The sequence below is a fragment of the Triticum urartu genome, chromosome 7A (genome assembly GCF_056163025.1).
Source record: "Triticum urartu cultivar PI428250 chromosome 7A, HENAU_Tu73, whole genome shotgun sequence".
NCBI classification, from domain to species: Eukaryota; Viridiplantae; Streptophyta; class Magnoliopsida; order Poales; family Poaceae; genus Triticum; species Triticum urartu.
Window position 1 is genome coordinate 426,076,019 of NC_141879.1, and position 26,310 is coordinate 426,102,328.

A 26,310-nucleotide genomic window follows, 5' to 3' on the forward strand; every position below is an offset into this window, starting at 1 on the left:
TGTTTCAGCTGATCGGTGAAGGACACGGGATGCTCCGGCGCCGCATAATGCGACCAGAATAGCCTATCCATGGAACCCCCTCCTTCGGCTCGATAGAACTCCGCGGCATCGGATACACTGCGTGGCAAATCCGCAAAGGCCCCTGGGGAACTCCGAACTCGAGTTAGTAAAAGGTACTGCTTCTCCGCATACTTGCTTTGCATCTTAAATGCCTTACCCGCCGTGATCTTCTTGGCCTCCTGGATCTCCTGGAGGGCGGCCCGGACCTCATTCCGGGAAGTCTCCGCGCTTTGACGAGCCTTGGCGAGTTCGGTCCCTTGAACCGACGCATCATGCTCCAAGGCCTCACATTTTTCACCGCATCCTAGAGCTCCTGCTGGACTTCTTTGGCCCGGGCCTTGAGCTTCTTACGGGCGGCTCGCTGCTGGATAGCCTTCTCCTCGACCTCACCTAGGGCCTTCTTCAGGGCCTCGACCTCGGTCGCGGCTTCTGCACATATAATGATACCACTGTCACTACACATCGCTTATCCTTTCCCGAACATATAGCAAGTCGTTCCTCACCTTGCTTCTCTTGGAGCCGAACCGTAATCTTGCCGAGATCGTTCTCGGTCCGCTCCAGCTTCCGCTTCAGCTCGGAGACCTCAGCAGTATGCGAGGTCGCGGCCAACAGCGACGCCTGCTTATTTGTACATATTCTGTTAGTCTCCTACAATAAGAGGTTGATCCTCTGTCCAGTTCTTCTTTCCGAACTCCAGATAGTGTCTCGGGGGCTACTTAATACATGGGGTTTTCCTCTTTCTATGTCACTTACCTCGAAACCCATCAATAGATTGCTGCAGGCTTTGTCTAGTCCACTCTTGGCGAACTGAACCTTCTCGATCACCGCACCCATAAGGAAGCGGTGCTCGTCCACAACGGAGGCGCCTTGTAGCGCCTCCATCAGGTCATCCGGCACCCCTGGGTGGACAGGGGCCACCGGTGGAATTGGCACACCCTCCTCCTTCGAAGGAGGGTGCTCGCCTGATTCTGGAGCCATATGGATCTCCGGAATCGTATCCAGCTGAGGGCTGAATTGAATACGGTCCTCTTCCCGGTCTCCTTGGGGATCTGCTCCCCCACCTGTCCGGCAGCGGAGGTCCCGCCTTGTGGCACCCCCGGACAATGTCTTGAGCTCCTCCCTTCGGAATGGCCCTCCGAGATAACACTTTGGTGTCGTCACTGGCCCTGGGGGAGCAAGCAGGCGGTGATGTAACGCCCTCGATGCGGCTATATCTCCCAGATGTCAAAGCACGACTTAGAGGCATAACCGCATTGAAATCAATGTCGCAAGTGAGGTAATCTTCACACAACCCATGTAATACATAAGGGAAAAAGATACATAGTTGGCTTACAATCGCCACTTCACACAAAACATGAATAAAGCATTACATCATCCATATACAATCAAGGTCCGACTACGGAACCAAAATAAAAGAAGACTACCCCAAATGCTACACAGATCCCTGATCGTCCCAACTGGGCTCCACTACTGATCAACTAGAAAAAAACAACACAAAGGACAAGATCTTCATCGAGCTCCTCCTTGAGCTCGGTCGCGTCACCTGCATGGTATCATCGGCACCTGCAAACTGGTTTTGGAAGTATCTGTGAGTCACGGGGACTCAGCAATCTCACACCCTCGCGATCAAGACTATTTAAGCTTATAGGTAGGGAAAAGGTATGAGGTGGAGCTGCAGCAAGCGACTTGCATATATGGTGGCTAAAGATACGCAAATGAGAGCGAGAAGAGAAGGCAAGGCACGGTCGATAAAACTATGATCAAGAAGTGATCCTAGAACAACCTACGTCAAGCATAACTCCAACACCGTGTTCACTTCCCGGACTCCGCCGAGAAGAGGTCATCACGGTTACACACGCGGTTGATGTATTTTAATTCAGATCAACTTCAGGTTTTCTTCAACCGGACATTAAAAAATTCCCATCTGCCCATAACCACGGGCACGGCTTTCGAAAGTTCAAATCCCTGCAGGGGTGTCCCAACTTAGCCCATCACAAGCTCTCACGGTCAACGAAGGATATTCCTTCTCCCAAAACAATCCGATCAGACTCGGCATCCCGGTTACAAGACATCCTCGACAATGGTAAAACAAGTCCAGCAAGACCGCCCGATGCACCGACATCCTGATGGGAGCTGCACATATCTCGTTCTCAGGGCAACACCAGATGAACACTACGTACAGCTAAAACCGGCCCTCAAGTTTCCCCGAGGTGGCGCCGCAAGTGGCTCTGTTTCGGACCAACACTTAGACAAGCACTGGCCTGGGGGGGGGGGTTAAAATAAAGATGACCCTTGGGCTGGCCTAACCCAAGGGAAAAAGAGGCTAGGTGGCGAATGGTAAAACCAAGGTTGGGCCTTGCTGGAGGAGTTTTATTCAAGGCGAATTGTCAAGGGGTTCCCATTATAACCCAACCGTGTAAGGAACGCAAAATCCGGGAACATAACACCGATATGACGGAAACTAGGGCGGCAAGAGTGGAACAAAACACCAGGCATAAGGACGATCCTTCCACCCTTTACCAAGTATATAGATGCATTAATTAAATAAGAGATATTGTGACATCCCAACAAAATAACCATGTTTCAAACATGGAACAAGCTCCAATCTTCACCTGCAACTAACAACGCTATAAGAGGGGCTGAGCAAAGCGGTAACATAGCCAAACAACGGTTTGCTAGGACAAGGTGGGTTAGAGGCTCGGCTTAGCAAAATGGGAGGCATGATATAGCAAGTGGTAGGTATCGTAGCATAGGCATAGCAAAATATCGAGCAACTAGCAAGCAAAGATAGAAATGATTTCGAGGGTATGGTCATCTTGCCTGTAATCCCGCAAGGAAGAAGAACGAGTCCATGAAGAAGACAAGCGGACGAAGTCAAACAATCCTCACAAATGCGATGTTATCGGAACTAACCCGAAGAAGCAACACCGGAAAGAAGCAAACAACATAGTAAACAACCATCACATCAACATGGCATGATGCACAACCAAGTATGATGCATGTCTAGTTTAATTATGCATGGCATGGCAAAGTGCACAAGCAAAACTACAAGTTAAGTGGAGCTCAATATGCAATGAGTTGCATATTGACGAAACACCACAACAATTATTTAGTTCTCTCCCGTTTGTGTACCCAACAATACTAAATGTTGATTAACATGGCAAGAGGGTGAAGCAAAATAAAACTACCTATCTAGTCAAGTTTAAATGAGGCCGGAAGCGACGAACAACAATTCTGGTAAATCCCCATATGCATATATTAGGTTTGGTACTGTTTTGTCCTAAACACAATTTTATAGTTGTTAAACATGCAAAGTGATGCCACCATGTTAAACTAGCCATTTTCCACCCCATTTACATATAAAGTTTATTAAAATCCGAGTTACGGTTATTTAGTTATGAATTAAATCATTTTAACATGGCATAGGGACAAATTTAAGCAAACAGCATGTTTAAACATTTTAGACATGGATGAAAATGACATATTATTAAACTAGATGAAATTCTAAGCAAGTTTCATATTAAGTTTGTTTTAATATGATGCACTGTATGTGAGTTATTATATGCATGTTATCTAGGGGCTTTTCTGTAAAACTGCAAACTCTGGGATAAAAGGAAAAAAACACAACAGGAAAAAAACAGGCATGGGCCGAAACTGGGCAGCCCAATAGTGCGGGGGGGGGGGGGGGGCTCGGGTGCTGCTCACCACGGGCCTTGGCCCAGAACTGTGGAGAGGAGGAGGCCGGCAGGGGCGCGCTGGGCCTAGGGATGGCAATGGGTACCCATTACCCACGTACCCTGCGGGTAAAAACCCTATTAGGGTAAGGGTATGGGACAAAAAATATCCATGGATATATAAATAGGGAAATGTTAAACCCATCGGGTAGAGCGGGTACGGGTATGGGATCGTATAACCCATACCACGTACCCATGTACCCATATAAAATTCATATGAACTCGAAATTATCTCTTCACTTTGTCATGAATTTGTGAACTCAAAATATATGACAATATGCTGATGTTTTGATGTGTTGTTGTTTACAAGAAAGTGATGTTGTTTATTAAATATATTGTTGTTTATGATGTGTTGCTGTTTAAAAATGTGCGTTGTTGTTATAATCTATTGTTGTTTATAGATTATAATTATATATTGTCTTTTATGACAATGAGTTGTTCAAAGCGATGCTTTGCAAACATGGGTAATTTTATCCACGGGTACCCATCTACCCTGTCAGGTAACAGGTATGGGAAAAAAGTATACCCATTGACAGGTATGAGTAAGGGTGATGGGTAAGCTTAGAGGGGATGGGTAAAGGTATGGGGTGCCATCCCTAGGCTGGGCCGACCTGTTTGGCTCGATCAAAAGGTCAACGCAGCCTGACGTCGCTTGTCCTCTTCCCTGGTTCGAAAGAAGCAGAGGCAGGGGCTTGGCAACAGCGACAACGGGACTGCAGGGCTCCGGCGGAAGGCTTGCCGGTCCGGCAGCGGCTGGAATGGACGGATCGGGCCTTGGGGCACCGGATCCGGTGGGTGGTGGAGCTCCATGGGCGACGACACTGCGGCTTGGTGCAGGGAGGAGGAGGCGCTTCCTGTGAACAGCATGAGAGAGAGATCGTGAGAGAGAGAAGGAAGGGAGAGGAAGCTGCGGGGGAGATGGGAAGGAGCCAGAACGCCTGAGGGCTGGCTGGTCCGGCGAGCTCCGCCGGCAGCGCGGTTGGCGCCGAAGGGAGGCATTCGACTCCTTGGGTCAACGAGAAGTGCGAGGAGGCAGACGCGAGGCCTCCCGTTCATCTGCTGCGGCCGGGAGGACGAGGAGGCGGGCACGCAAGGTGGAGCTCGGGCGCCATGATCAGGGGGAGCCTTGGTCCGGTCGAGGCAGAGGAGAAACGAGGAGATGGCTACGGGATTGGATGAATCAGTTGGTTGGCGGAGATCGAGAGAGGATTTTTTGGATCAGGGAGGAAGCTGCTGGTTGGTTCGGGAGGGATCCCGAGGAAACCAGGTGGAGTGGCGGCGCGGTGGGATCGATGGGACAAGACCCCTAGGATCTAGGGTTGGGCCTTATATTTAGCAGATGAAAACGGTTTAGGGCGGTTAGGTCCCTCCGATCATAATCGGACGGACGGGAAAATAGTTTAGGTGGCCCAAAAAGAAAAACGGAGATGTTTTGTAGATGTTTGGGGATGTTCTGAGTCCAACGGTGACAACTGCCCGAGGGGGGTTTGGGACAGCTTTCGGACGCACACGTGAGGGGGGTCGATGCATTGTGCAAGGAGGGGTTTCGGGGCGTGGCGGTTGATAGCGAACTGTGCTGAAAGCTCTGGACTGAGAGAAGAGAAGAGAGAGAGACCCGGTGACTGTTTTCAGAGACTGAAAACGTCCGATGTTAGACCGGCTATACTGCCGCTATAGTTATCCGTTGGGGCGCCAAACGGACTCCGAATGCGATGAAATTTGGCAGGAGACCTACTGACAACATAAAAACATCGCATGCCAACTTTCAACCCATTCCGAGAACATTTTTCGGCCACTTATAAAATAATATTTCAGACGTGTCGCGGGCGCGTGCAAGTGTGTCTGGGCTTAGAATGGACAACGGACGGAACTGGGGGAACCCGAACGAATGCAAGTTTTGAAAACATGATGATGCAATGCACATGATGACATGATGAAATGCAACACGCAAGCAAAAGACATGGCAATGACGGCGCATAACTGGAAGACACCTGGCGCAACGGTCTCGAGGCGTTACAACACTCCACCACCACGAGAGGATCTCGTCCCGAGATCTAGAATGGCACCAGAGGGAAAACGTAAGAGAAAGAGAAGAGGTAAAACTAAGTTGCTTCTTTGACAAATAAGTGAAACTAAAGAACCTTGCAAGGTTGAGAAAATTTGAAAGAAAGAATACAATGAAGATGAGCAAAGTTGAAAACCTCCATTAGAAAAAGAGGAACAAGGAAGAACAAATTCAGACAGCACTCCGGTTGAAAAGAGATGTAACAAGGAACGATAAGGATCAATTACGATAACACTCCGGTTAAATGGATAGGCACGAAAAGAAGACGATCCTCACAACTTGAGATGATGAGAGAAGAGAGAAACATCACAATGCCACCGGAAGAAAAGAAAGAATGGATGGAATGATCGAAAGGAAACAAGATCTTTGTAAGATCACGCTTACCACAAATGCTAGAGCGGATTTGTTGGATTAACAACAACGAAAAGGATAAGCTCGTTGTGGGCTTATGGAAAACATCTCAAAACTATGAGGTGAAATTCTGCCACTAACGAAAAATAATAGATTGGATTGATATAAACAAGGAGATGAGAAGCTTATCTCACCGGAAGGATAAATGAAGAACTTGAGTCATTTATAAGCACCATAATTAGCAACAATCCTTAGGGAAAGTTTTAGGTGAAGTATAACCCAAGATAAATCCAATGAAGAGGTTGATTTGTTGAAAAGATGTCTTGAGCGAAGAGAAAATGATGGATTTAGATATGTCACTCTTGAAAAACTTGTGATCCATGAAACACGAAGGGAAATTATCAAGAATGACATAATACCACCTCCGATGATATGGAAGAAAGAATTGCACTTCGGATTGCAAGATGAAGAAACTTGAGCTCCTTTGAAAAGAATGTTGATGAACACTTCTAGAAGGAATTAAATCCTTGATGAACCATCATGTATAACCTTGATGAAGAACTCCGGTAAACAAAAGAATGATCAAACAGAAAGAAAGAGAAGTTGAAAACACAAGGTGAATCCTTGTACCGATTTAGATGAATCTCCGTGGTGAAATAATTGAAAAGGTTGGAACTCTGGGAAAAAGAGAAGATGAAACAATTGAAATCAGGAATTTGATGAGCCTCCAGAATAGGGAATTGAGTTCACTCGATGAAATAAGAATAAGAATTACATTATGCTTATCCTTCACCAATTAAATTAATGACAATCAACGGATTTGACATATTACTTATTCTCGTAAAAAGATTAAGAGAGATATAACATAAACTTGAGAATGTCTTCCACGAACCACCGTTAGGATTTGGAAGAACGAATAAATTGATATGATAACCAAGGAAGAGAACTCTTGAACGAACCACCGTAAGAATTGGAAATGAACGAAGTAAAGATAAAGAAACACCGGGAAGAATTAGCAAATGAACGAAGATGCTTGAGTGAATTTAGATCCATGAGAATGAAGAGATCACGAGCTGATTAGAGATCACTTGAATGAAGCACTGGTAAGATTGGAGAATGATAACTGAAAGATGATAATGAATAAACCTGAATTGATGGACTTCGTAAAATCAAACTGAGAAGACTCTTGATTGCTCCGGATAGGTGAAAAGAATTCCCACAATCGAATACAATTATGAGAGGATGGCAACAAGCTAGAATCACGAATCTTGAAGAGAATGGAGCAAGATTTAAGAGAAACTCTTCTTCGGTCTTCAAAATCTGAGAATGACGACGAGAAAAACCACCAATAATTATTGGGCACACCGGAATGAAGAATGGAAAGGTTTAGCCAACGATGAAAAGAATTTGAAAGATCTTGGAGAAAAACATATGACTGATGATGAATCATTCTTACGTCAAACTTGTAAAAGAATTTGAGAAGCTCTGGGAAAATTAGAAGAGTCAGGTAAGATCTTGGGAAAAGACCTGTGGGTTAGGGTCCACTCAAAAGAAACACCGTTGAACGATTTAAAAGATAGATTGCGCCGGTTGAATTAAAAGGCTTGAATGAGATAACATCCTCGAAAGAGTTTGAACGAAAGCAGAGTGGAAACATGAATCTTCGATATATCTTGAGCACTCCGGAACAATTGAACAGCAAGCGGGGAATGATTATGAGGTGCACCGGCATAAGAAAAGCATTCGACAAAAAGAAAAGACTATGCTCAATACCAAAGCTTGAATTGAAACCACCGGAGATGAAAGGAATGAAGAATGACGAACTTGAGGCTCCGTTAGAATCTTCATGAGCATCACCGGGTAAGAACATTGACGGAAAAGAATGGGGAGACTTCATATCAACAAGATGATACTTGATTAAGAAATCCGAGTCCTTGAAGAAACAAGGGTGGGAGGGTGGGAAAACAAAGACAACTTGGAGACGGATGAAAAACAAACACCGTTGAGAATAATTGATAATTGATCTTGCGGATGTTGAAATGATCGGATCCACTTGAAGAGAAAACACACCGGTGAAAAGGATTGACATGACAATCTCGGTTATCATGAAGGGTTGGTATTCACATCGGAGTATGAGAACATCGTTTAAGAAAGGTATGGAATCAACACTTGACATTGAAGCAACTCGAATACCACAACTCAACACAAAAACAAGGATTGGCTTGCAGAATAAGCTAGAACAAACATATGATAGAGATTTCGTCCGAAGTTTTTGTGGTGGGGCCTACACGGGCTCGATCGTACATCACCATCATGTACAAGGCAGTGCACATGACATACGAAGCATCCCCGAGTCGGCATAGCCAAGGACTCTTTAAGACACAACGAGACCACTATAAAACCAACCGTGGATAGGCGGACCACTAGACGTCGAACCCCAATTTCATATCATACATTTGTCGGAAAGATATCCTAAGAGCTACTTGAATTCCCACTTATAAACTCCCAAAATTCTCCCGGTTATGCAATCAGGTGTTGGGGATATAGGGGAAGCATAATATCTCACCCAAAACTAACAAATCCTACATCCAGCTGTATCCATCCTTCAACACATAACCAAGAAACCTTCGGAAATCATTTACCTCAACCTTCGAAAAGCATCCGTTATACAGTTATGGCAATACTCCCGAACTCCCGCCCCAGTACTGGGTGGCATCGAGGTTATCTCACCAACAACTGCATAAAAGAGATTTTCGATGTTGGCGAACTCAGGTATTCCAGAACTGCAACGATAAAATTGTGACGACAACACCTCAGAGCTCAAGTCCCTGGGACACTGCCACAACTCCTAAATGTCAGGAGGCACCAAGAACAATGTTCTTGTCACAAAACCATCGAAACGATTCCAAGATACCCGTGTGATCCTAAATTTTTTAGTGAAATTTGAGAAGAGAAGAGTCAAAACTCTACGTTAGGATGCCTCACCAGAGCGACGAAGGGACTGAGGAGTAAAAAGAATCCTACTCTCCGATGTATATAATCCTAAATGACTCAAAACATTTTTCTAGACTCAACAACACCAGCGATTCGATCAAGCAGGGGGCTCCTAAAGTCGGGGAAGGCTCTGATACCAACTTGTAATGCCCTCGATGCGGCTATATCTCCCACGTGTCGAAGCACGACTTAGAGGCATAACCGCATTGAAAGCAATGTCGCAAGTGAGGTAATCTTCACACAACCCATGTAATACATAAGGGAAAAAGATACATAGTTGGCTTACAATCACCACTTCACACAAAACATGAATAAAGCATTACATCATCCATATACAATCAAGGTCCGACTACGAAACCAAAATAAAAGAAGACTACCCCAAATGCTACACAGATCCCCGATCATCCCAACTGGGCTCCACTACTGATCAACTAGAACGAAACAACACAAAGGACAAGATCTTCATTGAGCTCCTCCTTGAGCTCGGTTGCGTCACCTGCACGATATCATCGGCACCTGCAAATTGGTTTTGGAAGTATCTGTGAGTCACGGGGACTCAGCAATCTCACACCCTCGCGATCAAGACTATTTAAGCTTATAGGTAGGGAAAAGGTATGAGGTGGAGCTGCAGCAAGCGACTAGCATATATGGTGGCTAAACATACGCAAATGAGAGCGGGAAGAGAAGGCAAGGTACGGTCGATAAAACTATGATCAAGAAGTGATCCTAGAACAACCTACGTCAAGCATAACTCCAACACCGTGTTCACTTCCCGGACTCCGCCGAGAAGAGACCATCACGGTTACACACGTGGTTGATGTATTTTAACTAAGATCAACTTCAAGTTTTCTACAATCGGACATTAACAAATTCCCATCTACCCATAACCACGGGCACGACTTTCGAAAGTTCAAATCCCTGCAGGGGTGTCCCAACTTAGCCCATCACAAGCTCTCACGGTCAACGAAGGATATTCCTTCTCCCAAGACAATCCGATCAGACTCGGCATCCCGGTTACAAGACATCCTCGACAATGGTAAAACAAGTCCAGCAAGACCGCCCCATGCACCGACATCCTGATGGGAGTTGCACATATCTCATTCTCAGGGGAACACCAGATGAACACTACGTACAACTAAAACCAGCCCTCAAGTTTCCCCGAGGTGGCGCCGCAAGTGGCTCTGTTTCGGACCAACACTTAGACAAGCACTGGCCTGGGGGGGGGGGTTAAAATAAAGATGACCCTTGGGCTGGCCTAACCCAAGGGAAAAAGAGGCTAGGTGGCGAATGGTAAAACCAAGGTTGGGCCTTGCTGGAGGAGTTTTATTCAAGGCGAACTGTTAAGGGGTTCCCATTATAACCCAACCGTGTAAGGAACACAAAATTCGGGAACATAACACCGATATGACGGAAACTAAGGCGGCAAGAGCGGAACAAAACACCAGGCATAAGGCCGAGCCTTCCACCCTTTACCAAGTATATAGATGCATTAATTAAATAAGAGATATTGTGATATCCCAACAAAATAACCATGTTTCAAACATGGAACAAGCTCCAATCTTCACCTGCAACTAACAACGCTATAAGAGGGGCTGAGCAAAGCGGTAACATAGCCAAACAACGGTTTGCTAGGACAAGGTGGGTTAGAGGCTTGGCTTAGCAAAATGGGAGGCATGATATAGAAAGTGGTAGGTATCGCAGCATAGGCATAGCAAAAGAGCGAGAAACTAGGAAGCAAAGATAGAAATGATTTCAAGGGTATGGTCATCTTGCCTGAAATCCGGCAAGGAAGAAGAACGAGTCCATGAAGAAGACAAGCGGACGAAGTCGAATGAATCCTCACAAACGCGACGTTATCGGAACTAACCCGAAGAAGCAACACCATGAAGAAGCAAACAACATAGTAAACAACCATCACATCAACATGGCATGATGCACAACCAAGTATGATGCATGTCCGGTTTAATTATGCATGGCATGGCAAAGTGCACAAGCAACACTACAAGTTAAGTGGAGCTCAATATGCAACGAGTTTCATATTGATGAAACACCACAACAATTATTTAGTTCTCTCCCGTTTGTGTACCCAACAATATTGAATGTTTATTAACATGGCAAGAGGGTGAAGCAAAATAAAACTACCTATCTAGTCAAGTTTAAATGAGGCCGGAAGCAACGAACTACAATTCCGGTAAATCCCCATATGCATATATTAGGTTCGGTACTGTTCTGTCCTAAACACAATTTTATATTTGTTAAACATGCAAAGTGATGCCACCATGTTAAACTAGGCATTTTCCACCCCATTTACATATAAAGTTTATTAAAATCTGAGTTACGGTTATTTAGTTATGAATTAAATCATTTTAACATGGCATAGGGACAAATTTAACCAAACAGCATGTTTAAACATTTTAAACATGGATGAAAATGACATATTATTAAACTAGATGAAATTCTAAGCAAGTTTCATATTAAGTTTGTTTTAATATGATGCACCGTATGTGAGTTATTATATGCATGTTGTCTAGGGGCTTTTCTGTAAAACTGCAAACTCTGGGATAAAAGGAAAAAAACACAACAGGAAAAAATACGCATGGGCCGAAACTGGGCAGCCCAATAGTACAGGGGGGCTCGGGTGCTGCTCACCACGGGCCTTGGCCCAGAACTGTGGAGAGGAGGAGGCTGGCAGGGGCGCGCTGGGCCGACCTGTTTGGCTCGATCGAAAGGTCAACGCAGCCTGGCGTTGCTCGTCCTCTTCCCTGGTTCAAAAGAAGCAGAGGCATGGGCTTGGCAACGGCGACAACGGGACTGTAGGGCTCCGGCGGAAGGCTTGCTGGTCCGGCGGCGGCTGGAATGGACGGATCGGGCCTTGGGGCACCAGATCCGGTGGGTGGTGGAGCTCCATGGGCAGCGACACTGTGGCTTGGTGCAGGGAGGAGGAGGCGCTTCCTGTGAACAGCATGAGAGAGAGAGATATCGTGAGAGAGAGAAGGAAGGGAGAGGAAGCTGCTGGGGAGACGGGAAGGAGCCAGAACGCCTGAGGGCTAGCTACTCCGGCGAGCTCCGCCGGCAGCGCGGTTGGCGCCGAAGGGAGGCTTTCGACTCCTTGGGTCAACGAGAAGTGAGAGGAGGCATCCGCGAGGCCTCCTTTTCATCTGCTACGGCTGGGAGGACGAGGAGGCGGGCACACAAGGTGGAGCTCGGGCGCCATGATCAGGGGGAGCCTTGCTCCGGTCAAGGCAGAGGAGAAAGGAGGAAATGGCTACTGGATTGGATGAATCAGTTGGTTGGTGGAGAACGAGAGATGATTTTTCGGATTAGGGAGGAAGCTGCTGGTTGGTCCGGGAGGGATCCCGAGGAAACCAGGTGGAGTGGCGGCGCGGTGGGATCGATGGGACAAGACCCCTAGGATCTAGGGTTGGGCTTATATTTAGCAGATGAAAACGGTTTAGGGTGGTTAGGTCCCTCCGATCGTAATTGGACGGACGGGAAAAATAGGTTAGGTGGCCCAAAAAGAAAAATGGAGACGTTTTGTAGATGTTTGGGGATGTTCTGAGTCCAACGGTGACAACTGCCCCGGGGGGGGGGGGGTTCGGGACAGCTTTCGGACGCACACGTGAGGGGGGTCGATGCATTGTGCAAGGAGGGGTTTCGGGGCCCGGCGGTTGATAGCGGACTATGCAGAAAGCTCTGGACTGAGAGAAGAGAAGAGAGAGAGAGACCCAACGACTGTTTTCGGAGACCGAAAACGTCCGACGTTAGACCGGCTATACTGCCGCTATAGTTATCCGTTGGGGCGTCAAACGGACTCCGAATGCGATGAAATTTGGCAGACGACCTACTGACAACATAAAAACACCGCATGCCAACTTTCAACCCATTCCGGGAACATTTTCCGGCCACTTATAAAATAATATTTCGGACGTCTCACGGGCACGTGCAAGTGTGTCTGGGCTCAGAACGGACAACGGACGGAACTGGGGGAACCCGAACGAATGCAAGTTTTGAAAACATGATGATGCAATGCACATGATGACATGATGAAATGCAACACGCAAGCGAAAGACAAGGCAACGATGGCGCATAACTGGAAGACACCTGGCGCAAAGGTCTCGGGGCGTTACAGGTGACGACATGCTCGCCATCTCCGACAAAGCCAGCAAACCTCTAGATGAGGAACACTGGATAAGGTCACGGGACGGTCTACAAAAGTGTGGATTAACCATGTCAGCATAATAAAAAGAAAGGGCTGGATATGCGCGTAAATGAGCCATGTCGCTTACCACTGGGGCACCCTTCCCCTTTTTGGGCGCTTTCGCCTCCGGATGTGTTGGGGCCACCCTCTTCTTCTTCTTTTCCTCCTCGGGAGGAGGGTTGTTTTCCTCCTCCTCGTCCTCTTCCTCGTCATTGTCCTTGGGGACGGAGCAATGGGCCTCGTCGTCTTTGGACGTCGCGTCCGAAGCGCCCTTGCGACGGGGGCCACTCTTGGCCCCCTTGGCCTTCTTCTCCGATGCCGTATATGGCGCCGGCACCAGCATCCTCGCCAGGTGCGGGATGGCCGGTTCCTTGGGTAGCGGCGCCGGACACTGGATCCGATGTGCCTTCTCCACCCAGTCCTGAAGGAGCAATACTAAATCTCAGACATCATCCTCGAAACATTCAAGTTGGGAATACGTCAAGAGAAACATACCTCGTTGGTGGGGCATTTACAATTGTGACCTCGGTCCGAGTCCGTGGCCGGTGACTTCTCATTGCCCTTAAAGAGAGACTTCCAGGCCCCTTCATGAGATGTGTCGAAGAGCCTTCTCAGGGCCTGGTGCTTCTTCAAATTGAACTCCCATAAAGGGCGGCTTCAGCACTGGCACGGAAGAATCCGACGGACCAGCATCACCTGGATAACGTCGATGAGCTTGACGTCCTTGGTCACCATGCTTTGAACACGTGTCTGCAGCGCTACCAGCTCGTTAGGAGAACACCAGTCCGGACTCTTCTCGACCCAGGAGGTGAGCCGCATGGGAGCACTAGCACGGAATTCGGTAGCTGCGGCCCAGGTGGTGCCACGAGGTTCTGTGATGTAGAACCACTGCTTTTGCCATTTCTTTACTATCTCTATAAAGGTTCCTTTGGGCTAGGAGACGTTGGATAACTTGCTCACCATGGCCCCTCCGCACTCCGCGTGCTGACCATCCACCACCTTCGGGTTCACGTTGAAGACTTTGAGCCACAACGCAAAGTGGGGATGGATGCGGAGGAAGGCCTCGCACATGACGATAAACGCCGAGATGTTGAGGAAGGAATTCGGGGACAGATCATGGAAATCTATCCCGTAATAGTACAACAGCCCGCGGACGAAAGGGTGGAGTGGAAGCCCTAGCCCGCAGAGGAAATGGGGGATGAAGACTACTCTCTCTGTGGCTCCGACGTGGGTACGACTTGTCCCCCGGCTGGCAGATGATGGGCGATCTCCTTTGCCAAATATCCGGCCGCCCAGAGCTTAGTAATGTCCTCCTCCTTGACAGAGGAGACCATCCACTTGCTGTGGCACCCCGGCTCAGAGCGACCAGTTTACCCTGCATTGCCAGCCCAGAGACCATGTCTTCTGGCAACACACAACATATGGGTACAGAAAACAACCGCTTTATTGATGCTAGTGGAACAGAGTTCATATTACAACAGCGGTCGAGGCCAAGCGGCACACTCGGTGCGGCTGATCAATATGTACATTATTTAGTGAACATAAAGGGGGCCTCGACCCGAACAACTACGTGGCAACGGAATAACATCATAGCGGAAGCTCCATCTCACAGGGACACCAATGTGGACACGATCTAGACTTGAACGACGCTCCTCTCCAATGAGACTTTCCTGAAATCTGGCATGACACGCCAGGTCAGTACATTGAATGAACTTGAAAGCTCACAACAAGCATAATCATAATGACAAACAATATCATGATATTTAGCCAATTATTAATGATGCAACACTATATGTCAACATGCTGTGATCATGCTCGAACGTCCCTCAGGACAACTTACCAACCGTGATCATCCTCAGATCACAACCACCACCAATATGGTAAAACACACCACCAACGTGGTAAAACACACCACCAACGTGGTAAACACAATGACTCGTGATCCTTACAGCGATCACAACCACGACCAATATCTGGTCCCAAATCCCTCGATGGCCTTTCTGCCATCCTTGACAATGCAAAGTTTAGAGCTTAGTGTGCAATTTTTGTTATTCGTTGACTCATGGTGGGACCTACTACGAGGTGTCCTTAACCGTGGATGCGGCTATCGATAGATTATACACTCTGCAGAGGTAGCACACTGTACCCACACCACATAACCCATGGCCTCACACTCCCATTCGGGTGGACCAACGACATTCCGACGAAACCCCTCCATTGCCACAGCACTCTCCCGGCCACTCCGACCCAAATCCCCAACGGGCTGGTCCTGGGTGGCCCCGTGTCTACCAAAGACACCCCGACCACCGTTGTGGCCAACCTCCCAGTTGGGGAAACTCCCACTTGGGGAAACTCCCACTTGGGGAAACTCGCACTTGGGGAAACTCCCACTTGGGGAAATCGGTACCATAATCTCATTAACGAGCACACAAGATTATGCCTGCTTGCCGGGCTAGGGCAAACACGACATAACCTTCCCTAGATCGAGGCACCGACCAGAGGCCGTGTCAATGGACCGAATCAAGGCCCCCATAAAGGCAAATGTGGTTGCACTAGAAAGAACTCTATTTAGCGGCACCATGACCCAGTCAACGATGTATTCAAGTTGAGTTATTTTCAGTTTCAACTTTAACTAACAATGACAGGTGTCATAGCATGCCATGAAAAGAAAAACAACACATGCATCATGAAAATGACCGATGTCATCTATACACCAAGCTTGACCATCAACACCTCACGTTACTTTACTAGCTCAAATGACTCATAACTTAACCAAAATAGTTCCGTAACAAGTTTCATTAATTTCTGACGCAAGAAAGCAATCCCGATAACTTTTTCATCTGCATCACAAAAGATTTTCTATCAACAATCCTTACTTTCTTTATCACTAAATTAAGTTCAAACTTTCTGTAAAACAAGTAATATGATCTAACAGAATAATTAACAGAATATTCTAACAAATTTTATCAATTTCAGGAAGGCAACAATATAACTACCATGCATAAAAATTATTTCTAACATCACCTCAAATAAATCTTAGCTTGCTTTGTTCACTAAACTAGTTTCAACTATTCTGTAAATCAAACAACTATTCAACATTTAACAGAATACAAATAACTCAATAATTCTTTAAATGCATGGATTAATCGTTTCATTCAAGTGGGAAAACCACAAATATTGCAATGGCATCATAAAAATGTTGCTGTGGCTTGCCTTAGTGCAGATGAGGCTCACAAGCCTCCTGGTGATCCTGAAGACAAGCCTCACCCTCTGAAAATATTTTTAAACACAAAAAGAAAATATCAAGAACACTTCTGAAATTCACCAGAAATTCTAAACAGCTTAGAAAAATCTCATCTTTGGTGAGCTGTTAGATTTCCTTTCAAAGAACACAATGCAAAAAGAATCAATTCATTTGGACTTATGGTTAAAAAGTTATAACAGTTTGAAGTGTTCTGTAAATTCAAATGAATTTGAATAAAAGAAAAAGGCTGGGGGGACGTCACAGGCGTAAATCCCAGGGGCACCACCACTCGAACCGCTTCGCGCGCGTACTAAGTGGCTGACTAGCGGGCCCCGCTAGTCAGGTGGGGGAAGAGGGAGAGAGAGACAGAGATGGCCGCGGCTTCGCCGGAGCTTTCGCCGGCGACGAGGGCTCTTTGGCCAAAACGAGAGGGAGGGATGGCAAGAGGAGGTCGAGACCCACCTGCCCGTACCCGTAGTGTGGCTAGGGGTGGTCGGACGGTGTCAGAATCAAGCTCGTGAGCGGAGGCAGAACGAGGAGCTCGCCGGAGTTGAAGAAGACGGCGAGCAGAGGCCGCTCCAGGGTCTCCAAGCGGGCGAGACGGCCTCACCGGAGAGAGGCGGAGGCCCTGGAGAGGTTGCCTAGGCCTGGGAGGGGCTGGAGCTGGCGCGGCTACCAGAGGGGATCATCGGCGAGCTCGAGCTCGGGGGCGGCGGCACGAGGCCTGCCCGCCCGGGCTACGGCTTCCTACTTGACCGTGGAGTGTGTGTGAGTGCTGGAGGATGCTCGGAGAGGTTGGGGAGGGCTCTATATATAGGCGAGCGGTGAGGGTGCTTCGGGCTCCGCTGGTGGACACCTGTCCATGGCGCCCGGCGACGAGCAGCGTCAGTGAGAGGGGGAGAAGGCGACGAAGGTCACGCGACCACTGTGGGCGAGCAGAGACGAGCAGAGGATAAAGGGGGTGACGACGAGCATAGTGCGCCCGCACTGTTGGGCTGGCCAGACCCTGCCCGTGCTCGCTGCGGCGAGCTCCGGCGTCGGCGAGTGCCAGGGTGGAGTTAAGGGTGTCGAGACGATGATGGTGGCGAGTTTTGGCTAGGTTTGGCAGTTGGGGGAAGCGAGCACGCGCGAACAGAGCGCTCGGCGGCTCCCAGAGCGCATGGACATGCATGCCTGACATCGTGGACATGCGTGGTCACCGCGCGAAATCTCTCCACAGGCCAGCCTTCGTCCAAAATTCATGTCTGGCATGTTGTTCGCGGTGGTTTTGAAGTTTACCATGGTTTGGTTTGGATCCAGGTGCAGTAGAGAAAGTTTTACAAGTCTGGTAAGTTTCTGGACAGTAACTTTGTGATGTTACTATGGTCAAATGGCTGGGATTTTGAAGCTGTGCTTTGGAGGATAGCTTAGAGTTACTAAGGTAAATAAGCGCAAGAAAGATCAGGTCAAATGGAGCAAGTAAAATGGTAGTTGCTGTAGAAACCCCCATTTCTGTCCAGAACAAAAAAGATTTTCTGTAGCAAAAATATTCCAAAAAGTGATGAAATATTTTTGCTTAGGGAGGTGCCCTAGGGTCCCTAGAATATTTGGGAATTTTCTTAGAATTTTCTGAGCCATAAAAATTAGGGTTGCTTTGGAGCAAACATATTTGGCTTAGGGTTTTAGAGAGAAAACGAATATTTTTCATTTAAGAAAAATATTCCAAAGATTATTTTGAGGCGGATCAGAAGTGAAATGATGGTTTGGGAGAAAAGTGAAACACTTGGGTGAAAGCCAAGGATGCTCAAGTGCTTAAGTCCAAATGAATTTCAAAAAAATTCAAATGAAAATTCAAACAAATAAGAGAGGGCAAAAACCAGGCTATCACAAACCTCCCCCACTTAGAATGAATCTCGTCCTCGAGATTCGGTTGCTTAGGAAAACCACTCTGGATACTGACTCTTAAGGATCCTCCTGCTCCCAAGTTGCTTCTGACTCTGTGTGATGCTCCCACTGAACTTTGAAAATTTTTCTGACTTTGTTGCGAGTGACCCTTTCCAATTGATCCAAAATTTTGAACGGTCTTTCTTCATAAGTTAAATCCTTTGCCAATTCTATCTCAGTCATTGCAGTCTTTTTCTCAGGCGGGGATATGCGTCGTCTCAATTGCGAGACATGGAATACATTGTGTATATCTGACAACTCCGGGGGTAGTTCCAGTTGGTATGCAACCGTACCCACTTGAGACATAATTGGGAATGGACCAATGAATCTGGGTGCCAGCTTTCCACGAGTCTGAAATCGCTTAACTCCTCTCATAGGAGTGACTCGGAGGTACACGTTTCCTCCGGGTTCAAAACTGACCTGCATATGTTTTGCATCATAATAACTCTTCTAATGGGATTTGGCCAATTGCAGTCGGTCTCTGATTTCCCTGACGTGTCTCTCAACTTCCATCATGAGATCGGTTCCAAAGATACGGCTATCTCCAGCTTGAGACCAATTTAGAGGAGTGCGGCTCTTACGACCATATAGAGCTTCATATGGTGACATCTTTAGACTGGTCTGAAAACTATTTTTATACGAGAACTCGGCGTATGGCAAGCAATCTTCCCATTTAGCTCTGTTGGCCACCACACAGGCTCGCAACATATCTTCGAGTATTTGATTTACTCGCTCTGTCTGACCATCCGTCTGAGGGTGATAAGCAGTACTATATTTTAGTGCTGTCCCCAAGGCTTGATGGAGACGGGACCAGAAAGCGGAGGTAAACACAAAATCTTGGTCGGAAGTGATTGTCCGGGGTACTCCATGCAGACTGACGATTCTGGATACATACAGTTGTGCAAGTTCATCTGCTCTGTATCTGGTGCTGATCGGGATGAAGTGAGCAACCTTGGTGAGGGTGTCCACTATAACCCAGATTGCGTCTTTGCCTCGCTGAGTCCTAGGCAATCCGGTGATGAAATCCATGCAAACATCATCCCATTTCCATTGTGAAACTGGCATCGGTTGGAGAAGTTCGGCTGGCTTCTGATGACCTGCTTTCACCTTGTTGCATATGTCGCAACAGGCCACAAAATAGGCAATGTCTTTCTTCATCCCATCCCACCAGAATATTTGCTTAAGGTCTTCATACATTTTCGTACCTCCCGAATGAATGGAATACGAGGATTCGTGTGCTTCTGACAAGATTTTCTTCTTCAAGTCCGGTTGATTTGGTACACAAATTCGTCCACGGAATCGGAGGGTACCGAAGTTGTCCTTGAAGAAATATGGGAGTTGCCTTGCATGTTTTTGTAGCTCGGCATCATCTGGCTGGGCCTTGCGGATTTCCATCTCAAGTGTGGGGGTAACTTCCAAAATATTAGTGAGACCAGCGTCCATGATGACCAAGTTGAGCTGAGCAATCTCCTCTTGAAGTTCAGTAGGCAATGATGTTAACACGACATTTAAGCTGACGGGCTTTTGACTGAGCGCATCGGCAACGACGTTGGCCTTGCCTGGATGGTAGTTTATTCCAAGGTTATAATCCTTGACCAACTCTAACCATCTTCGCTGTCGGAGATTTAAATCTGGCTGAGTGAAGATGTACTTGAGGCTTTTGTGGTCGGTAAAAATTTGGCACCTTTTTCCAATGAGATAGTGTTTCAAAATTTTTAATGCATGAACCACTTCAGCCAATTACAAATCATGAGTAGGATAATTTCCCTCATGTGGTCGTAGCTATCGTGATGCATAGGCTACTACCTTGCTGTCTTGCATCAGCACGCAACCAATACCTTGTCTGGAGGCATCGCAGTACACATCAAAGCTGCGATAAATGTCTGGAAGAGTCAATACCGGTGCGGTTGTCAGTTGTGTCTTTAGCTCATTAAAACTCTTCTCATAGTCCTTTGTCCACTCAAACTTTGTATCCTTTTTGAGAAGTTCCGTCATAGGTTTAGCAACTTTGGAAAACGCTTCAATGAAATGACGATAGTATCCAGCTAATCCGAGAAAACTCCGGATCTGTGTTACGGTCGTGGGCGGTACCCAATCGAGCACATTCTTTACTTTGCTTGGGTCCACGGCTATACCTTTGGTGGATAGTACATGTCCGAGAAACCCGACTTGCTTCAGCCAAAATTCGCACTTACTGAACTTGGCGTATAACTGATGGTCGCGGAGCCGTTGTAGCAATGCTCGGAGGTGATCCTTATGCTCTTCTTCACTCTTGGAGTAAATGAGGATATCGTCGATAAAGACTACCACGAATTTGTCGAGGAAGTCCATGAATACTTTGTTCATCATATGCATGAAGAAGGCAGGGGCATTGGTGAGACCAAAGGACATCACAGTATATTCGTAAAGACCGTATTGTGTAGTGAATGCGGTCTTAGGAATATCTTTCTTTTTAATCTTGAGCTGATGATATCCGGTCCGTAAATCGATTTTTGAGAATACTTTAGCCCCACTGAGCTGATCAAACAGATCATGAATCCTTGGCAGTGGGTATTTATTTTTGATGGTGACCTCATTCAGCTGACGGTAATCTATGCACATACGGAGACTGCCATCCTTTTTGCCCACAAAAATTGCAGGTGACCCCCACGGTGAAGAGATGGGACGAATATAACCTTTTTGGAGTAATTTGTCAAGCTGTTTCTTTAGTTCCACGAATTCTGATGAGGGCATCCGGTAATACTTCTTGTATATTGGTGCGGTTCCGGGCACAAGATCTATGGCAAATTCCAGTTCTCGATCTGGTGGCATGCCTGGCAGTTCTTCTGGAAACACATCAGGGTACTCACTCACCACAGGAATAAATTCCAACTCAACCACAGTGGTGCAAACTAGTTCTGGCTTGGGTACATGCTTGCGAGCATAGAATTTGATGAGCTGCCCATCTAGACTGGTCAAACTGACTTCTCGGGTTGCGCAGTTTATACAGACTTGATATTTGGTCAGCCAATTCATCCCCAATATAATATCCAACTGTTCAGACTCAATGATTATCAGAGATGTTGGAAAGTGGATCCCATTGATATTGATCTCCAGATCATGGTAGACTAGATTGCTCTTGATTATAGATCCCGGGATTTGTACCAGCATATTGTTGCCCAAAATGGTGCAAGGAAAATTGTTTTGGGCGGCAAAACTCTGAGAAATAAAAGAATGGGAAGCCCCAGAGTCAAATAAAATTACTGCAGGTACGTCATTAACAGAAAACATACCAATGATGACTTCTGGCTTCTCTTGGGCTTCATCGGCGGAGATATGATTTACGTGCCCAATGAAGTTTTGCTGGGTTGGCCCTGACTCCATAAAGTTGACTTGTGGTCTGCTCAAAGCATTCACCTTGTTGTTCTTGGGGCATTGTTTGGCATAATGTCCGGGCTGCCCGCAAATGAAACAAGTATTATTGCGCTGGCGCTCCTCATGTGTTGGACTGGTTACAATATTCTTGACTTGAGTGGTGGTCCTGTTAACATTCTGCTGCCAATTTGGCCTGTATTCCACCTGAGTCGGCTGCCAGGTATGAGCTTTTTGCACAGGTTGTCCATCCTTCTTTGGCTCAAACTTGTGCTTGTTGTCGTTGTTAGCAGGCCTATTATCCGATATAAGCTTGTGCTCCTGCTCAGCAATGAATGCCTTGTCCACGAGAGTTTGGAAATCGGTGAAATCAAACATACTGAGAGCACACCAAAGTTGTGGATTTAAACCTCCAAGAAATCTATCAATCTTTCTTTCTTCAGTGGCCACGTCATACAGAGAGTAACGGGACAAATGATTGAATTTTTGCAGATACTCAGCCACAGACTGATTTCCTTGGACGAGCGCGATAAATTCACGCTGCTTGGCCTTCATAACTCCAGTAGGGATGTGATACTTGCGGAACTTAGCCTTGAATTTTTCCCAGGTGACTTCCTCATCAATCGGCCACATTGCTTTTGTATTTCCCCACCATATGGCAGCTGCGCCTTCAAGGTAATGGGTTGCAAATGGGACTTTATCATTTCCTTCAGTACGGGCGATCTCAAGCTTTTTCTCCATGGTGCGCAACCAATCGTCTGCATCCAATGGGTCAACAACTTGACTGAAACTGGGTGGATTGGTTCTCTGAAAATCTGACAGCTTTGAGTGGTGACCATTCTGATTTCCATTCTGTCCAACCATAGCTTGCACACTTCTTGGTATTTCAATCAGATCATTGTTCCTTTTCTCTTCAAACATACACAGAACTTGCTCGGTGGAGGGAGGATCAGGCGGTGGAGGTGGTGGCGGAACGTCCGGCTCAGGAGAATATCCTGCCTGTCGTGCGGAACGACGAACATGAGTTCTCTCGCGAACGTTGCTACTGCTGCCTCCCTGCGTCATCCTATTGAGTATTTTTCCCAAGGCAACGCAATCAGGATGAGAGACATCCAAGAATAAAATTGGGGAAAAGCCAGCAACAACTCTCGAAAAAGACCAAAAAGAGCGAAGAAAATACGACAATTGAAGTCCCAACATAATTATACATAGACTCATACATGAAAATTAAACAACATGGCTGGTTCCACTACTCTCATACATGAAGCATCATGACTCATACAACTACATCCGTACACCATCTAGATGACTGCGAATACTCAAAGACACTACTGCTCTGCTGGTGCTGCGGTGTCCCCCCTGAAGCGGTCTCAGATCCCGAACTGACGTGGTTAACGGAAACCTCCGGGTCAAAGGTAACGCGATGCCGCTGCCTCGAGGGCTCTCCCTCCGGGGCAGGGGTAGGATGAAGCATCGGGGCCGCAGGGGTAGCAAGAAGTGAGACCCACTCGGCAGGAGCACTGAGAGGGTTCACGGCAGAGGCGCCTATGCTACTCGGGGGAGTAATCGGTGAAATAGGGGAGCTATAACTAACTGGGACATACGGGGTAAATTCCAGTGAGGACGGAGTAGTGGTGGATCTAGTAGTGATCAAGGTAGTGGCTAAAGCAGTACAGGCACGACTCAGCTCTCGAGCCAGCTCATGGATCATCAGATAGCTAGTGGTGATATAACGAGCAAGATTGCTAGCAACACTATCAGACTCCGGATCAATGAGAGGAAAACGGACACGACTGTTGTCGTGCAGAGATGGGTAATAATAGAAACCTGGGTGCTGCTGCATTTGAACCTCGTATAACAAAGCTCGACAAGGACCTCAAATGCGGCAAACTGGATAGCCTGAGAAGCGGTGGAGGCGTAACCGCTCCGAGAAGTGCGAGTGTAAGAGCCGGAATCGGAACTGGTGTGCAGAGTAACCACTGCGTGATACTCATACACTGAGTCTGCTAGACGCTCCCAGTACACACGGTAGACTGGTTCGTCTTCGTGAGTGTACATCCGACGCCACACGTTGCGGAGAAGGTGTGGTGACGTGTACGGCATCAGCTACAGCTGGCACGGATACGGCACCCGAGCCATCTACACTCACAACCATTAGCATGTTAGCATAATAATAATCAAATTACTAGAATGCAATAGCCAGCTTTGACTTCTATCGGGTTTCGGGTTCCGGCAGACCCTTGAGGTTCGAACACTGGGGTGCGCGCGGAGATCTCTCCCCTACCGATCTACGTCCGATCCTCTCGTGCGAACTAAGATGAAAATGATGAACAACACAAGAGACACGATGTTTATATTGGTTCGGGCCACCGTTGTGGTGTAATACCCTACTCCAGTGTGTGGTGTGGTGGATTGCCTCTGGGCTGATGATGGACAGTGCAAGGGAAGAACAGCCTCGCAAGAGGTGTTCTTGAGCTGGTGGGATGAACTGCTAGGGTGAGTTCAGTCGCCTCTCCCTCTCTGCTATGGTTCTACCAGATTTCCAGCCGTCCCCTCCTTCTGTGGTTGCTAGCTCTATTTTTAGAGGCCCTGGGCCTCTCCCCAAATAATGAGCGGGAAGGGCTCCAACAATTGGCCATTTCGAAGGGGAACATCTAGTACAAGTTATCCTGACCATAGGTGGTCTTAGGCTGCCAAAAGCACTGGCGATGACGCCGTCTTGGGCTCCACGGTGACCTCCGTCCTGCCGTCCGGCTGGTCTTGGTCTCGTTGCACCGGAATGGTAACCTTTGCCTGATGCCTTGGCCTGTGCTTGCCTCCTTTGCACCAAAGGGGAAACAAGGACACTGCGCAGGCTGGCGCCCGCCTGGCGCCCGCCTGGTCTCGATCGTCATGGCTTGCGTCATGGGTTCCTCGCGAGGTACCCCTGCCTTGATCTCTTTGCCTCCTCGCGAGCTTGCCTGATGAGGCTGCCTCTGAGGAAGCTTCCTGTCATCCGCCCCGCGAGGCTTGGCCCCTCGCAAGGGTCTTGAGCTTGAGCTGATGAAGATGGCCGTGCTGGGCCCCCGCTTGAGCCACGCCGCAGGCCGCAGGCAGGCAAGTCTGGGGACCCCCGTTCCCACGCCGACAACTGCTACCGGTACTCAAATTTATTCACGCCTAGCATCCAGTTAACACGTCATAGTCTAGCGTGGCCTATAGTCAGCGCGGCTCTGATACCAATCGTTGTGGCACCCTGGCTCAGAGCAATCGGTTTACCCTGCATTGCCAGCCCATATACCATGTCTTTTGGCAACACACACATATTGGTATAGAAAACAATCGCTTTATTGATGCTACCGGAATAGAGTTCATATTATAATAGCGGTCGAGGCCAAGCGGCACACTCGGTGCGGTTGATCAATATGTACATTATTTAGTGAACATAAAGGGGGCCTCGACCCAAACAACTATGTGGCAGCGGAATAACGTCGTAGAGGAAGCTCTATCTCACAGGGACACCGATGTGGACACGATCTAGACTTGAACAGCGCTCCTCTCCAACGAGACTTTCCTGAAATCTGGCATGACATGCCAGGTCAGTACATTGAATGTACTTACAAGCTCACAACAAGCATAATCATAATGACAAACAATATCATGATATTTAGCCAATTATTAATGATGCAACACTATATTTCAACATGCTGTGATCATGCTCGAACGTCCCTCAGGACAACTTACCAACCGTGATCATCCTCAGATCACAACCACCACCAACGTGGTAAAACACACCACCAACGTGGTAAACACAATGACTCATGATCCTTACGGCGATCACAACCACGACCAATATCTGGTCCCAAATCCCTCGATGGCCTTTCTGCCATCCTTGACAATGCAAAGTTTACAGCTTAGTGTGCAATTTTTATTATTCGTTGACTCATGGTGGGACCTACTACGAGGTGTCCTTAACTGTGGATGCGACTATCGATAGATTATACACTCTGCAGAGGTAGCACATTGTACCCACACCACAGAACCCATGGCCTTGCACTCCCATTCGGGTGGACCAACGACATTCCGATGAAACCCCTCCATTGCCACAGCACTCTCCCGGCCACTCCGACCCAAAGCCCCAACGGGCTGGTCCTGGGTGGCCCCGTGTCTACCAAAGACACCCCGACCACCATCGTGGCCAAACTCCCACTACGGGAAAGTCCCACTTGGGGAAACTCCCACTTGGGGAAATCGGTACCATAATCTCATTAACGAGCACACAAGATTATGCCTGCTTGCCGGGCCAGGGCAAACACGACATAACCTTCCCTAGATGGAGGCACCGACCAAAGGCCGTTACAATGGACCGAATCAAGGCCCCCCATAAAGGCAAATGTGGTTGCACTGGAAA

At 47.5% G+C, this 26,310-nt stretch overlaps 1 protein-coding gene across 1 annotated transcript; it reads right to left on the minus strand.

The window, feature by feature from the left end:
- Nucleotides 1-364: 364 nt before the first annotated feature.
- LOC147959831 (uncharacterized) lies at nucleotides 365-22,784 on the minus strand. Its single transcript, XM_087532938.1, has 5 exons — nucleotides 20,765-22,784; nucleotides 19,880-20,128; nucleotides 814-1,028; nucleotides 564-678; nucleotides 365-489 (listed from the first exon to the last, which is right to left on the minus strand). Exons 1-5 carry the CDS (start codon nucleotides 22,782-22,784, stop codon nucleotides 365-367), a joined length of 2,724 nt encoding a protein of 907 aa, XP_087389064.1.
- Nucleotides 22,785-26,310: the final 3,526 nt, after the last annotated feature.

What these genes read in the sequence shown, in the direction of transcription:
- LOC147959831 (XM_087532938.1), bottom strand. Translation starts at nt 22,784, where the DNA reads ATGGTTGGACAGAATGGAAATCAGAATGGTCACCACTCAAAGCTGTCA. An exon ending in TCAGTTATACGCCAAGTTCA is followed by an intron (nt 20,129 to 20,764) that starts GTAAGTGCGAAT and finishes ACTACCATCCAG; the next exon opens with GCAAGGCCAACGTCGTTGCC. An exon ending in TCGGCTCCAAGAGAAGCAAG is followed by an intron (nt 490 to 563) that starts GTGAGGAACGAC and finishes TTATATGTGCAG; the next exon opens with AAGCCGCGACCGAGGTCGAG.